The 15,802-nt window shown below is 42.4% G+C and overlaps 1 protein-coding gene across 1 annotated transcript in view; it reads right to left on the reverse strand.

Annotated features, from left to right (window-relative positions):
- LOC140199160 (histone-lysine N-methyltransferase SETDB2-like) overlaps positions 1–15,802 on the reverse strand; it is a 136,994-nt gene that overhangs the window by 64,247 nt on the left and 56,945 nt on the right. Inside the window, 2 exon segments of the mRNA XM_072260770.1 lie at positions 4,474–4,607; positions 12,577–12,681. Of these exon segments, the coding sequence (XP_072116871.1) occupies positions 4,474–4,607; positions 12,577–12,681 (239 nt within the window).

The raw sequence follows: 15,802 nt of genomic DNA on the forward strand, positions 1-15,802 counted from the left end.
GCATTTAGGATTGCATCAAGAATTCTTAAGTTCCTTCACTGGGAAGACACATGCCTGTGTTAATGGCAGGAGTGTATCACCTACCTAACCCTTCAAGCCCATAGCCAAATTTGTGGCAGAATTTCTCATTAGCCACCTTCAAATCCACAGAACTGAAATGAAAGCAAGTCAGCCTTGACCACAAGGTACTGCATAGTAAAAAAGCAGGGCCCAGCAAGATTGTAATCAACCACATCCACAGGGAAAATAAGAATTGGGAGTACAGAATTTACCTACCTGCTGCTGCACTGAACAAATAAATATTTCACTCCATCCAGTCAAAATTCCTTTATAACTTGCAGCAACAGCACCAAGGTAGGATTCAATCACGGATTACAATGATACACCTCATCAGATAATGAGAATAGTCTCACTGAAGCCACTGTGGTCTGAGTTAGTTGAAGGTTTCCCTCTCCCTGATGATGTGATTACTTCAAATTAGTTTTGCTCAGAAATTAACAATGTTAGCTTTACAATGATGAATTTTGCAGTAACATAATGGTGTAGTGGTTTTGGTCTCCGTATCTTTGAAGAAAATATATTTTTCCCAGATGAGGAAATTACTTTATGTGCAGATGTTGAATGCAATGGCCATATACTTCAGCATCTTAGTAGAACTGCTGCTTCATATCTCAAGCAATCTGGTTCAAAAGTAACTTCTGGAGCTGTCTGTGTGGTGTTTGCATGCTCTCCATGACCATGGGGTTTATTCTGAGTGCTCTATCTTCCCACATCACAAAAATGTGTGAGCTCGTAGGTTAGTTGACCACAGTAAACTGACCCACTGTGAAGATAAATGGCAGAATCTGAAGAGCTGGTGGGAGTGTGAAGTAAAATAGACTTAAGTAGAATTAGTTTACAAAAAAAAATGGTGCTTAATAGTAATCATGGGCTCAGTGAGCTGAAGGATCTATTTCCATAGGGTCTCTCTCAATGACTCTAAGGGGAAGGCCCTCTTTAACAAGACAGTAGGCAGTAAATGCTGAGACATTGTCTCCAAATGGAGAGACTAGAACTAGGAGAAAATGGGCTCTAAACAAGAGACGAATTAAAAGCAGTTTCAGCGACAGTGTTGTGAAATCTTGGACATTGTTAAAACAGTTGTAGACCAGTGTGGCTCCACAAAAATCACAAAACAGAAGCCCTGGATGAGCCATGGGATCCTCAGTTTACTGAGGGCCAGCTCAGAGATATTCAAGTCTGGTGACAAAAAGTGACAAGAGCCTGTGGAGCAGATTCAATGGGCTAAATGGCCTAATTCTGCTCCTGTAACTTATGGTCTAAGAGGTCCGGGTACAATCCCAAGAAAAATGGCACCAGAGGTTTTTATAGACCCAGGCAACTTCTTCCAGCTTGTCCACAAAACAGCTTATTCTTCCTTTCTTATGTATTTAATTTCTTTTCAAGGTGGCTGGGATTCTGTCAGTTTGTGATCTACAGCTACAACTCAAACCACAGTTCTTTGCAAGCAGTGGGTTTTCACATTGGCTGTGCAGCCTGGCATTTCAGTATCTCCAGGAGCAGCCTGGAAGACTCGCATCTTTGGGGAGTGGCCCCCGTGGACAACCCAGTTCCTTGCCGATTCCACCGACTAAAGCATCACGGGAGACTGAAGCATCGGGACAGCATGTATTGTGCGCTGCTGTTGGAAGGAGGCCCCTACACTTTAGATACATATATCTGGCTAGTGAGAAAGGGCCTGTCTGAATTTTTGATGGACTCTAAATCAGAGTCTCTTTGGGAGGAGCTCTTGCTATTGCTTGCATGGGGGGGGGAGGGGTGCTTCTGCTGGTGCAAGTGGCAGGAGGGGGAGGGTCAAAGCTTCTGCTTGTGTGTGGGAGGGGGGCTTTGGGTTCTGATGTTAAAATCATTCATTCTTAGAGGTTTCTTGTTTGTGGATGTCTCTGTGAAGTGTAAGAATTTCAGGCTGTATATTAAATTGAACCATTTGAAGCCATCTCACAGGCATACTGACAATTCCGGACTGTATTTGAATCAACGAAGGATGCTCAACGGTCGTTGCAGGGTTTGAATACTATCACCTCTTATACACTAAAATAAAGCAACATAAGCAACAACAGCACTCTGCTCCAGATAAGCTCACTTTGACCGTTTAAGCATAGAGAAACCATCACAAACTCCCGCAGTCTCTGACGATCCTGTGATTTCAGTCCCCGAGGCCAACGTGAGAGCAGCCTTCAGGAAAATGACCCATGAAAAGCATCTGATCCAGATAGGGTACCTGGCCAAGTATTAAACAGCTGCACTAATCAAGTGGCTGAAGTGTTTTCTGAGATCTTTAACCTCTTGCTTTGGCAATCTGGGGCACCACCTGCTTCAGGCAGTCTTCAATTACACCAGTGCCCAAGAAGAACAGGCTGACCTGCCTCAATGACGATCATCCAGTAATAATTACATCCATAGTAATGAACTGCTTTAAGAAGCTTCTTTTTACATTATATGTCAGTGATTTTGATGACAGCATTGACAGCGTTGTAGCCAATTTTGGAGATAATACAAAGATAGGTGGAAGGGCAAGTAGTTATGAGGAAGTAGAGAGGCTACAGAAGGACTTAGAATGGGCAAAGAAATGGCAGATAGAATAAAGTGTCAGGAAGTATGTGGTCATGCACTTTGGTAGAAGAACAAAAAGTGTTGACTATTTTCTAAATGGAGAGTAAATCAAAAATCTGAGGTGCAAAGGGCCTTGGGTGTCCTCACGCAGGATTCCATAAAGGTTCATTTGCAGGTTGAGGCAGTGGCGAGGAAGGCAAATGCAATGTTAGCATTCATTTTGAGAGGATTAGAACAGGGGTCCCCAACCTTTTTTGCACCGTGGACCGGTTTAATATTGCCAATATTCTTGCCGACTGGCCGACCGGGGGGAGGGGGGTTCAAGTTCAATAATGCGTGACAGGGAATGAGGAAAGGTGTAGCTGACTCATATCATTTCATATTGCCAAATCATATCGTTTCCTCGCGGCCAGGTAGCACATGCTTTGCGGCCCGGTGGTTGGGGACCACCGGATTGGAATATAAAAGAGTAATGTTGAGGTTTTATAAAGCATTGATGAGAGCATACTTGGAGTATTTTGAGCAGTTTTGGGCCATTTATCTAAGAAACCATGTGCTAACATCAGAGGGGGTTCAAAGGAGGTTCACAAAAATGATTCTGGGATTGAAAGGCTTATCATATGTGGAGCATTTGCTGGCTCTGGGCCTCGACTCACTTAAATTCAGAAGAATGAGAGGTGACTTCATTGAAACATAATGAATGGTGAAAGACCTCGATAGTTGTTACCCCTCAACCATCTTGAGCCAAAAGTGATAACTTTAACCTCATTGAAACATGCTTAAGGACTCACTTTCAAAGACTCTTTACCTCATCTTCTTGATATTGTTTATTTATTTATTAACATTATTTCTTTCTTTTTGCATTTGATCAGTTTGTCGACTTTTGGTTGAACGCCCAAGTTAGTGCAGTCTTTTATTGGTTCTATTATGGTTATCATTCTATTATGGAGTTATTCAGTGTGCCAGCAAGAAAACGAATCTCAGGATTGCATTCAGGGACATACATGTTCTTTGATAATAAACTTACTTTTAACTTTGAATTCTCTAAACGCCAAGGCTATTCAATCAATGACGACATTCCAGGTAGATACTGATGGACATCAATAATAAAAGCTTCAAGGGAAGTGGGGAAACAGGCAGAAACATAGAAAAGCTACAGCACAATACAGGCCCTTCAGCCCACAATGCTGTGCCGAACATGTACTTACTTTAGAAATTACCTAGGGTTACCCATAGCCCTGTATTTTTTCTAAGAAATGTGGATGAGATAATATCTGATCTCATAAAACAGTGAAGTGAGCTCCTGAGGCCTTGCGGTCCACTGCTCTCATCTCATTCGTTTGAATATTCTTATTAGAGTTGCTGGATTATTCTTTCTATACACTGCCTTGAAAGGGTCATTTACCCATTTTCATCACAAGCTGACAAAGACATTAAAGACAAAAATCAATTTATAAAAGATAAAGATTAGCTTTATTTGTCAATTGTACACCCAAACATACAATGAAATGCATTGTTTGCATCAGTGACTACAACAGTCACAGGATAGGTCAGGGACAACTTGCAAGTGTTGTCATGCCTCTGGCACCAATACCACATGTCCACAATTTACTAACCACGTCTTTTTGGAATGCGTGAGGAAACCAGAGCACTTGCAGAAACCCACACAGTCCCAGGGAAAACCTAATTTGAACAATATAAACACCTTTCATAACAGTGACCTGACAATAAATAATAATTTTCTAATTGCGTATTTGGGGAACCTTTCTTACACTTCCATTCAATAAAAGGTTCAAAAGAGAGACTTGATAGAATTTGTGTCACTGATATTGTGAGATTATATGCACAAGGACACTTTACCTGTAAACTCCCCGGAATTCATTTTCCCTGACTGCACCATTATCACTCCTCACACAGGGATAGTGATAGACCTTCCTACAGTATGTTGCAGCACATTTAACAGCAGCTCCAGACTGATGACAGTGACTGCATTTCTAAACATAAATGTAGACAGGAATGTAAAAAAACTGTTCTCTTTAACCAGAGCTAAACAGATGAAAATTAAGATAAAAATACAGGCATTTGCCATTGTCAATTAATGGAAATAGCCAAACAAAAATATGAAGACTCAAATACTTATTTAAAGTTATTGCAATTACTCATCGTTCCACAAAAATATTTTCATTACTTTTTATTATTCAATATTTCTACTAAATTAAACCATGTTCCCCCCAAAAAATAATTCATTAAATAGCAAGCATTCTTCATAAATACCAATTCTTTGATCTTAGTATGAAAAACTGTGCCACAAATCAAAGCATTGAACAAATTCCTGCCTTTTGGACTAACAAGTCCTCCTCCTGCAGATATTCCAAAGCTTGTCCACCATGAGCTTTTCCCCATTACCTTCTTAAAATTAGCATTAATAAATTTGCAAATCTCCAAATTAGTAATGCTCATGGTTAAATACTGAGCCTCCAGAACAGATCACAGAGGTACAGCACATCACATCCACTCTCATCTTCACCTTCAGTTTCAGTACCAAGGGAGTGGTGCACTGCCTGAAGTGCAGTCTTTCAGATAAATCATTGAACCCAAACCATGTCCTGTTTCATCAGGTGGATTTAAAATATTCCATGGTACAACTCAAAGAGTAAAGAAATTCTTCCCACTCCTTGACCAATTCTTCATCGAGATCCCTAAAGATAAATTATGCCTTCATTGCTCTTTATGGAATTTTGCTATATGCTGGCTGCTGCATTTCCTTACAATACAATAGCAAAAACAGTACAAAAATATTTAAGCAACACACATAAAAGTTGCTGGTGAATACAGCAGGCCAGGCAGCATCTCTGGGAAGAGGTGCAGTCGACGTTTCAGGCCGAGACCCTTCATCAGGACTAACTGAAGGAAGAGTGAGTAAGGGATTTGAAAGTTGGAGGGAGAGGGGGAGATCCAAAATGATAAGAGAAGACAGGAGGGGGAGGAATGGAGCCAAGAGCTGGACAGGTGATAGGCAAAAGGGATACGAGAGGATCATGGGACAGGAGGTCCGGGAAGAAAAACGGGGGGCTGGGGGGACCCAGAGGATGGGCAAGGGGTATATTCAGAGGCACAGAGGGAGAAAAAGGAGAGTGAGAGAAAGAATGTGTGCATAAAAATAAGTAACAGATGGGGTACGAGGGTGAGGTAGGGCATTAGCGGAAGTTAGAGAAGTCGATGTTCATGCCATCAGGTTGGAGGCTACCCAGATGGAATATAAGGTGTTGTTCCTCCAACCTGAGTGTGGCTTCATCTTTACAGTAGAGGAGGCTGTGGATAGACATGTCAGAATGGGAATGGGATGTGGAATTAAAATGTGTGGCCACTGGGAGATCCTGCTTTCTCTGGCGGACAGAGCGTAGGTGTTCAGCAAAGCGGTCTCCCAGTCTGCGTCGGGTCTCGCCAATATATAAAAGGCCACATCGGGAGCACCAGACGCAGTATATCACCCCAGCTGACTCACAGGTGAAGTGTTGCCTCTCCTGGAAGGACTGTTTGGGGCCCTGAATGGTGGTAAGGGAGGAAGTGTAAGGGCATGTGTAGCACTTGTTCCGCTTACACGGATAAGTGCCAGGAGAGAGATCAGTGGGGAGGGATGGGGGGGACGAATGGACAAGGGAGTTGCGTAGGGAGTGATCCCTGCGGAATGCGGGGGGGAGGGAAAGATGTGCTTAGTGGTGGGATCCCGTTGGAGGTGGCGGAAGTAACAGAGAATAATGTATTGGACCCAGAGGCTGGTGGGGTGGTAGGTGAGGACCAGGGGAACCCTATTCCTAGTGGGGTGGCGGGAGGATGGAGTGAGAGCAGATGTACGTGAAATGGGGGAGATGCATTTAAGAGCGGAGTTGATAGTGGAGGAAGGGAAGCCCCTTTCTTTAAAAAAGGAAGACATCTCCCTCCTCCTAGAATGAAAAGCCTCATCCAGAGAGCAGATGCGGCAGAGACGGAGCAATTGCGAGAAGGGGATGGCGTTTTTGCAAGAGACAGGGTGAGAAGAGGAATAGTCCAGATAGCTGTGAGAGTCAGTAGGCCTTATAGTAGACATCAGTGGATAAGCTGTCTCCAGAGACAGAGACAGAAAGATCTAGAAAGGGGAGGGAGGTGTCGGAAATGGACCAGGTAAACTTGAGGGCAGGGTGAAAGTTGGAGGCAAAGTTAATAAAGTCAACGAGTTCAGCATGCATGCAGGAAGCAGCGCCAATGCAGTCATCAATGTAGCGAAGGAAAAGTGGGGAACAGATACCAGAATAAGCACGGAACATAGATTGTTCCACAAACCCAACAAAAAGGCAGGCATAGCTAGGACCCATACGGGTGCCCATAGCTACACCTTTAGTTTGGAGGAAGTGGGAGGAGCCAAAGGAGAAATTATTAACAGTAAGGACTAATTCCGCTAGACGGAGCAGAGTGGTGGTAGAGGGGAACTGATTAGGTCTGGAATCCAAAAGGAAGCGTAGAGCTTTGAGACCTTCCTGATGGGGGATGGGAGTATATAGGGACTGGACATCCATGGTGAAGATAAAGCGGTGGGGGCCAGGGATCTTAAAATCATCGAAAAGTTTCAGAGCGTGAGAAGTGTCACGAACATAGGTAGGAAGGGATTGAACAAGGGGGGATAAAACCGTGTCAAGGTATGCAGAAACGAGTTTGGTGAGGCAGGAGCAAGCTGAGACAATAGGTCAGCCAGGACAGGCAGGTTTGTGGATCTTGGGTAGGAGGTAGAAACGGGAAGTGCGAGGTGTGGGAACTATAAGGTTGGTAGCAGTGAATGGGAGATCCCCTGAGCGGATAAAGTCGGTGATGGTGTGGGAGACAATGGCCTGCTGCTTCTTAGTGGGGTCACGATCGAGGGGTAAATAAGAGGAGGTATCCGCGAGTTGTCGCTGTGCCTCGGCAAGGTAGAGGTCAGTACGCCAGACTACAACAGCACCACCCCTTATTGGCGGGTTTAATAATAAGGTTAGGATTAGTGCAGAGGGAGTGGAGAGCAGAGCGTTCCGAAGGAGTGAGGTTGGAATGGGGACAAGGTGCGGTGAAGTCGAGACAGTTGATGTCCCGTCGGCAGTTAGCGATAAAGAGATCCAGAGCAGGCAGAAGACCAGAGCGGGGTGTCCATGAAGAAGAGGAGGGTTGAAGACTGGAGAATGGGTCATCGGTGGGGGTGGAAGAGTCCTTGCCGAAGAAGTAGGCTCGGAGACGGAGAAAGAAAAGTTCCGCATCATGGCGAACACGGAACTCGCTGAGGTGTGGGCGAAGGGGGACAAACGTGAGGCCCTTACTGAGGACAGAGCATTCTGCTTCTGACAGTTGAAGGTCAGAGGGGATGGTAAAGACCCGGCATGGATGAGAGCTGGGATCAGAGGGGGGAGGGGGGAGGCTGGGGGCGTCAATGGAGAGGGGAGGGTTGGGGTGAGAGGAAGATGGAGCCTCTGAAGACCCAGGAGCTGACGATGGGATCTGAAGGAGATGGGTTTGCAGAGAATTGGTGGGGGAAGGGGAGACGGGAGTCACAATAGCAGCACATAAAGACCCGGCCTGGAGTTCAAGGCTGGAGTCGCAGTTGGTGGTTGCGCAATCACTTTGAATGTCTCCATGGTCGTTGCTGGAGTCTGGGTTTTGAATATGCCCTGAGGTGTTGGAGCCGGCGAGATCAATGGCAGAAGCCGCAATCTGAAGTTCATGCCTGCTAGTTTCATGGCCAGCAGGCTCTGGAGTCCGTAGATGTAGGATCTTGTGATCTTTGCCTAACATGACAAAGTCAAAAAAACGGCGATTGCAGGCGTGAATCCGACGGAGGATGAAATAATGGGTACGACCATTACAGACGGCGAAGAAAGTGTCCCGAAGGTGTGGAAGGGTCTGGGATAGGGACACCAAGTACCTCCTCATGGCGGAGAGAGTCACCTTCAGAGCTTGACGGGAGAAGCGGCAAGAGGCAGAGTCAATAAAATGTGAGTACCTGGGATCCTCAGAAGGTCCAAATTGAGAGGCTTGGAAATGAATCCTAAAGCCAACTGGAGTAAGTTGGCGACAGAGGCACGTTCCAAGAAAGGATATATGGCTGTGATAGCAAGTCTGAGTCAAAGTGTGGTCAAAAAGTTGAAGAGCCGAAGAAATTACAGATGGGGAGCAGTGAGAGATGGTTTCACTGAACTCCCGTCAAAGAGAGGATCTAAACTTCTTCGGTGTAGGCATCACCAGAAGAGGCTTCGCAGTAGTGAATTTAAAAACGCAAACAAGAGGAATTCTGCAGATGCTGGAAATTCAAGCAACACAAATAAAAGTTGCTGGTGAACGCAGCAGGCCAGGCAGCATCTCTAGGAAGAGGTGCAGTCGACGTTTCAGGCCGAGACCCTTCGTCAGGACTAACTGAAGGAAGAGTGAGTAAGGGATTTGAAAGTTGGAGGAGGAGGGGGAGATCCAAAATGATAGGAGAAGACAGGAGGGGGAGGGATGGAGCCAAGAGCTGGACAGGTGATAGGCAAAAGGGATACGAGAGGATCATGGGACAGGAGGTCCGGGAAGAAAGACAAGGGGGGGGGACCCAGAGGATGGGCAAGGGGTATATTCAGAGGGACAGAGGGAGAAAAAGGAGAGTGAGAGAAAGAATGTGTATATAAAAATAAGTAACAGATGGGGTACGAGGGGGAGGTGGGGCATTAGCGGAAGTTAGAGAAGTCGATGTTCATGCCATCAGGTTGGAGGCTACCCAGACGGAATATAAGGTGTTGTTCCTCCAACCTGAGTGTGGCTTCATCTTGACAGTAGGGGAGGCCGTGGATAGACATGTCAGAATGGGAATGAGATGTGGAATTAAAATGTGTGGCCACTGGGAGATCCTGCTTTCTCTGGCGGACAGAGCGTAGGTGGGCCACTGGGAGATCCTGCATATGGACAATGCTTTATAAACTAAATTTATTTTCTCTATTTTCACAAAACTAACCAATAAATATAATAAAATATTTTCTGATCTATATAAAGTTAGATCTCGCATGCATTACCATGGCTTCTAAATGCATGGTTAGTTCAGTGATACGTCTTGATTGATAATTGAATATCTTTATTTTGTATAACTGCAGCTTTATTTTCAGTGACAGGTTTGAACCAAATTATACGAAATATCAGAAACAGTACAACTAGGTCTCTAAGCTCCAACTACCCATGAGAAAGCTTTCTAACACCAGAGGACAATACGAAACTGGTTTGATTAAAACCAGTGGTCCATATAGCTACACTGCCCATCCCTAGACAGCATTCTGAAATTAAAGTGGATCTTCTTATAATCAACTTGGCTAGTGCTTATATTTGAGGTCGATATGCCTCATGCAGATTGCATGTTGGCCTGAAACTATGCTTTAGGCCTCAAGTCATATTCTAGTATACCCAGCTAAACAATGATATCACTATTATTGCTCAGGTCAAATGTTTATTCGATTTATTAAACCTAGAAGCTTTCAGTCTCTGATCTTCCTTTCCCAAACTCAGTCTGCCAAATATGGGAACAGGTTTAAGATCCATTTAAAATCAATTTTCAAATTCAAATATTTCCCCCCTCCCACCCAGCACTTTCTTCCATTCAACAGAAAAAACTGCCAAAAATGCCTTTTAGGTGTCAATCGGATACTTGACTACAGGACATCAGGCTCAGGAGAATGAAGCAACCATTCAATTTTTCAAGCAGCATTCATCAAAAAGAACAATTTACAACCATTAATTCAGAAGCAATCTGAGATGGGCAAGACGTTGACTATCTCTTTGCCTTCAAAGATACTGTCTGACCCGCTGAATTGCTGCAGCAGCTTGTTTGTTTGCTTAATAGCAATAATGACTGTCCCAGTGAAAGCAAAGGAAAAGCTGTTTCTTTCCTCACTTTCACATCACAAACTCAGAACTTAAGGAATTTTTGAGTCTATACTTATAACTTGCACTATTATCAATAAATCTTTATAAATACATCACACAAATACGATAGAAATTAACATGAGCCAATTCCACTTACCACAGAAATAGCAATCTATTCACCTACAGGAGACTCAATAAGTTCATAGTAAGATCATAATATACCACTGACTATCCCAAAATAATGAAACCAGAGTATGAAAAACATAATGTAAGGGTCTGAGGTGTTTTGCAGTTTGGATGCAAAATTGTTGAAATATCCCTCAGTCATTACTACAGGTATGGCTGATTACATTAACACCAATATTCACCTACTGCATCAAATCTAAACCCTGCATGCAGTCACTCAGCTTAGTCAGTGAATCCTGATCCAGCCTAACTAAGCACTTCATTAATGACAAAGATCCCTTGTATACACTCTACCTGCTGCCAGGAGAATGGTTCAGAAACAACATAGGTCAAAAAACCACACAACTACAAGTTAAACTCCCAAGAGGACCACAACCCTGTTGTAGGATTTGGAGGCTTGTGTCACTCAATGATTCAGAGAGCTATGTTGGCAAGAGTCAGGGCCTTGTGCTTTAGCTCTTGGTAGGGTCACCCATACCAAATGGGTCAAAGGGTAGAATACAGACTAAGAATGGTCCACCGGTCCTTGAGGTCGGGGGTTCAGCTCAGTGCTAACAACGCTAACTTGTCAAAGTACAATTGTTCTGGAAAAAGCAATGAAGAATCTTTCTTTACAGACAGAGATACAGGACCTGCACTGCTGCCCTAAACGCCAGCGGTGTAATGGGCGTAAATAAGTATGAGTTGAAATAAAAGATGAGGGACACCTTCTAAGTTCAACACCTTAATTCCAGCAGAAGGCTTACCTGGAGAACACTATTGGTAGTTTACCTAGTTTACACCCAGTTTTGATACACAGTCTTAATTCAGATATTACAATTGAAAGATTTTGCATTCTAACAATGAGTTAAAATCTTAACGTGACTCTTGATTCAGAAAGATGAACATAACAATTCCAGGTTTCCTAAATTGAAAGAGCTCTCCTTGGTCAAAAATAGTAGGATATTTTGCCATTAACTATCGTGTCTACAAAAGGATCACCCAATTGGTCATCTTAGTGAATAGCAAGAAACAGATTTCCCAGATAATGCCCTTCGCCATTCATTGCCAGATTCCTTTCAAATTGCAATGATTTTATTTCAAGCCAACTTACTACTTGAACATAAGCTGGAGCCTTCTCTGAAAGATGATTGTAACTCTGATTGCCTTCTCTGAAAGATGATTAAGCTACCTTGGAGATCACACTTTGAGGCTGCAGTGGTACCTGCACATCCACAGGTAAAACTGAACTTTGCTGCAAAGAAAGCTTGAGACTCAAGAGTCTAACAAAATATTTTTAATTGGCCATCCATTATCATTCAACTCAAAGGATACGTCTCACAATGAATCTAGGTCTGAGCTAAAAACATTACTTACATGCTACTTACTTCTAAACAAAATTATCTCCCTTCTTAGCTTTAATGGTCCTTATTGCCAGTTATCTAACATCTATAAAGTTGTTTTTCAGGTTCATGGATTGTTCCCATTTGCAAAAGTTCTATTTTCAAGAGACAGCTATTGTTTGAAAATTACTTAAACTGCTTCTGTAAAGTTTCAGACAACACAACTCAGGCTGTAAATTACTGCATAACAAAATGTAAATGTTTTCCTCTAGTTGCTTTACCAACCAATATTAATTCGACCTTTGTTCGTAATTCACTTGCCAAGAAAAAGCCGTTCCTTCTTGTTTACTTTTTCATACCCTTCACTGTTATAAGACAGATCGTATTTTCTCCTCCTACACACAATTTAAAACTAAATGTACAAGTGTACTACATGCACCATGGCCTTCAATTCATAATGCTCCCATACTTAACTTTGTGTTACCCCTGATTAATTTCCTATTACACACCAAGGTGGTATTCTCCGCACACAAAATAAATTACAAAACAATAGATTTTTGAATATAATTACCACTTTTGTAGCTTTCCGCAGTTCCTTTTTAATAGCTTGCACTGTTTTGCTGGAGAGATTTTTATTCTTAGACATTTTGGATGCCAAGGGTACGGCAGAAAACAGCTAGGGGAAAAGTTTTTAAAAAAATCAACACACCACACAACTACCTTAATGTCCATGCTTTATCAAACGAGAAAAAAAAACTGAGATTACTCAATTCGAAAGGTAGTGAAAAATAGTCTAAAACAAGAAAGTTCAACAACAACAACAACATCATAAAACTTGGTTACGTGTCATCTTTAAAAAGGGACTTCAAGGCACTTCACAGAAGCATTATCAACCAAAATTTAGCAGAATAATTATTAGAGATTTTAGGAAACATGATAAATTTTCAAAGGCATCAGAATGATAGCAAAGAAGGGCATTCCAAGTGAATTCTTTAAGCCATGGCAAACAAGAGAAAATTTGCAGATGCTGGAAATCTGGGCATTTCCATAAGACCATAAGATATAGGAGCAGAAGTAGGCCATTCAGCTCATTGAGTCTGCTTCATCATTCAATCATGGACTGATCCAATTCTTCCAGTCATCCCCATTCCCCTGCCTTCTCCCTATAACCTTTGATGCCTTGGCTAATCAAGAACCTATCTATCTATGCCTTAAATATACCCAATGACTTGGTCATGGCAACAAATTCCACAGATTTACCACCCTCTGTCTAAAGTAATTTCTCCGCATCCTTGTTCTAAATTGATGTCCTTCATATAACCATATAACAATTACAGCACAGAAACAGGCCATCTCGGCCCTTCTAGTCCATGCCGAACACTTACTCTTACCTAGTCCCATTTACCTGCACTCAGCCCATAACCCTCCATTCTTTTTCTGTCCATATACCTATCCAATTTTTTTTTTAAAATGACAAAATCAAACCTGCCTCTACCACTTCTACAGGAAGCTCGTTCCACACAGCTACCACTCTCTGAGTAAAGAAGTTCCCCTTCGTGTTACCCCTAAACTTTTGCCCTTTAACTTTCAACTCATGTGCTCTTGTTTGAATCTCCCCTACTCTCAATAGAAAAAGCCTATCCACGTCAACTCTATCTATCCCCCTCATAATTTTAAATACCTCTATCAAGTCCCCCCTCAACCTTGTACACTCCAAAGAACAAAGACCTAACTTGTTCAACCTTTCTCTGTAACTTAGGTGCTGGAACCCAGGTAACATTCTAGTAAACCTCCTCTGTACTCTCTCTATTTTGTTGACATCTTTCCTACAATTCGGTGACCAGAACTGTACACAATACTCCAAATTTGGCCTCACCAATGCCTTATACAATTTCAACATTATATCCCAACTCCTAGACTCAATGCTCTGGTCTATAAGGGCCAGCATACCAAAAGTTTTCTTCACCACCCTATCCACATGAGATTCCACCTTCAGGGAACTATGCACCATTATTCCTATTGCATTCCTCAATGCCCTACCATTTACCATGTATGTCCTATTTTGATTCGTCCTACCAAAATGTAGCACCTCACACTTATCAGTATTAAACTCCATCTGCCATCTTTCAGCCCACTCTTCTAACTGGCCTAAATCTCTCTGCAAGCTTTGAAAACCTACTTCATTATCCACAACTCCACCTATCTTAGTATTATCTGCATACTTACTAATCCACTTTACCACCCCATCATCCAGATCATTAATATATATGACAAACAACATTGGACCCAGTACAGATCCCTGAGGCACACCACTAGTCAACCTGACAAACAGTTATCCACCACTACTCTCTGGCATCTCCCATCCAGCCACTGTTGAATCCATTTTACTAGTTCAATATTAATAACTAATGATTGAACCTTCCTAACTAACCTTCCATGTGGAACCTTGTCAAAGGCCTTACTGAAGTCCATATAGACAACATCCACCGCTTTACCCTCGTCAATTTTCCTAGTAACCACTTCAAAAAAATTCAAGAAGATGTCAAACATTACCTTCCACGTACAAATCCCTGTTGACTGTTCCTAATCAGACCCTGTCTATCCAGATAATTATATATACTATCTCTAAGAATACTTTCCATTAATTTACCCACCACTGACATCAAACTTACATGCTGATAATTGCTAGGTTTACTCTTAGAACACCTTTTAAACAATGGAACCACATGAGCAATACGCCAATCTTCCCATACCATCCCTGTTTCTAATGACATTTGAAATACTTCTGTCAGAGCCCCTGCTATTTCTACACTAACTTCCCTCAAGGTCCAAGGGAATATCCTGTCAGGACTCGGAGACTTATCCATTTTCATATTCCTTAAAAGCGCCAGTACTTCTTCCTCTTCTTTAATCATCATAACTACCCTACTTGTTTCCTTTACCTTACACAATTCAATATCCTTCTTAGTGAATACCGAAGAAATTGTTTAAAATCTTCCCCATCTCTTTTGGTTCTGCACATAGCTGTCCACTCTGCTTCTAAGGGACCAATTTTATCCCTCACTATCCTTTTGCTATTAATACAACTGTAGAAACCCTTGGGATTTATTTTCACCTTACTTGCCAAAACAACCTCATATCTTCTTTTAGCTTTTCTAATTTCTTTCTTACGATTCTTTTTACATTCTTTATATTCTTCAAGCACCTCATTTACTCCAAGCTGCCTATATTCATTGCAGATCTCTCTCTTTTTCTGAACCAAGTTTCCAATATCCCTTGAAAACTATGGCTCTCTCTAACTTTTAACCTTTCCTTTCAACCTAACAGGAACATAAAGATTCTGTACCCTCAAAATTTCACCTTTAAATTACCTCCATTTCTCTATTACATCCTTCCCATAAAACAAATTGTCCCAATCCACTCCTTCTAAATCCTTTCGCATCTGCTCAAAGTTAGCCTTTCTCCAATCAAAAATCTCAACCCTGGGTCCAGTCCTATCCTTCTCCATAATTATATTGAAACTAATGGCGTTGAGGTCACTGGACCCGAAGTACTCCCCAACACATACCTCTGTCACCTGCCCTATCTCATTCCCTAACAGGAGATCCAACACTGCCCCTTCTCTAGTTGGTACCTCTATGCATTGCTGCAAAAAACTATCCTGCACACATTTTACAAACTCCAAACCATCCAGCCCTTTTACGGTATGGGCTTCCCAGTCTATGTGTGGAAAATTAAAATCTCCCACAATCACAACCTTGTGCTTACTACAAATATCCACTATCTCTTTACAAGTT

This window comes from Mobula birostris, chromosome 6, assembly GCF_030028105.1.
Source record: "Mobula birostris isolate sMobBir1 chromosome 6, sMobBir1.hap1, whole genome shotgun sequence".
NCBI classification, from domain to species: Eukaryota; Metazoa; Chordata; class Chondrichthyes; order Myliobatiformes; family Myliobatidae; genus Mobula; species Mobula birostris.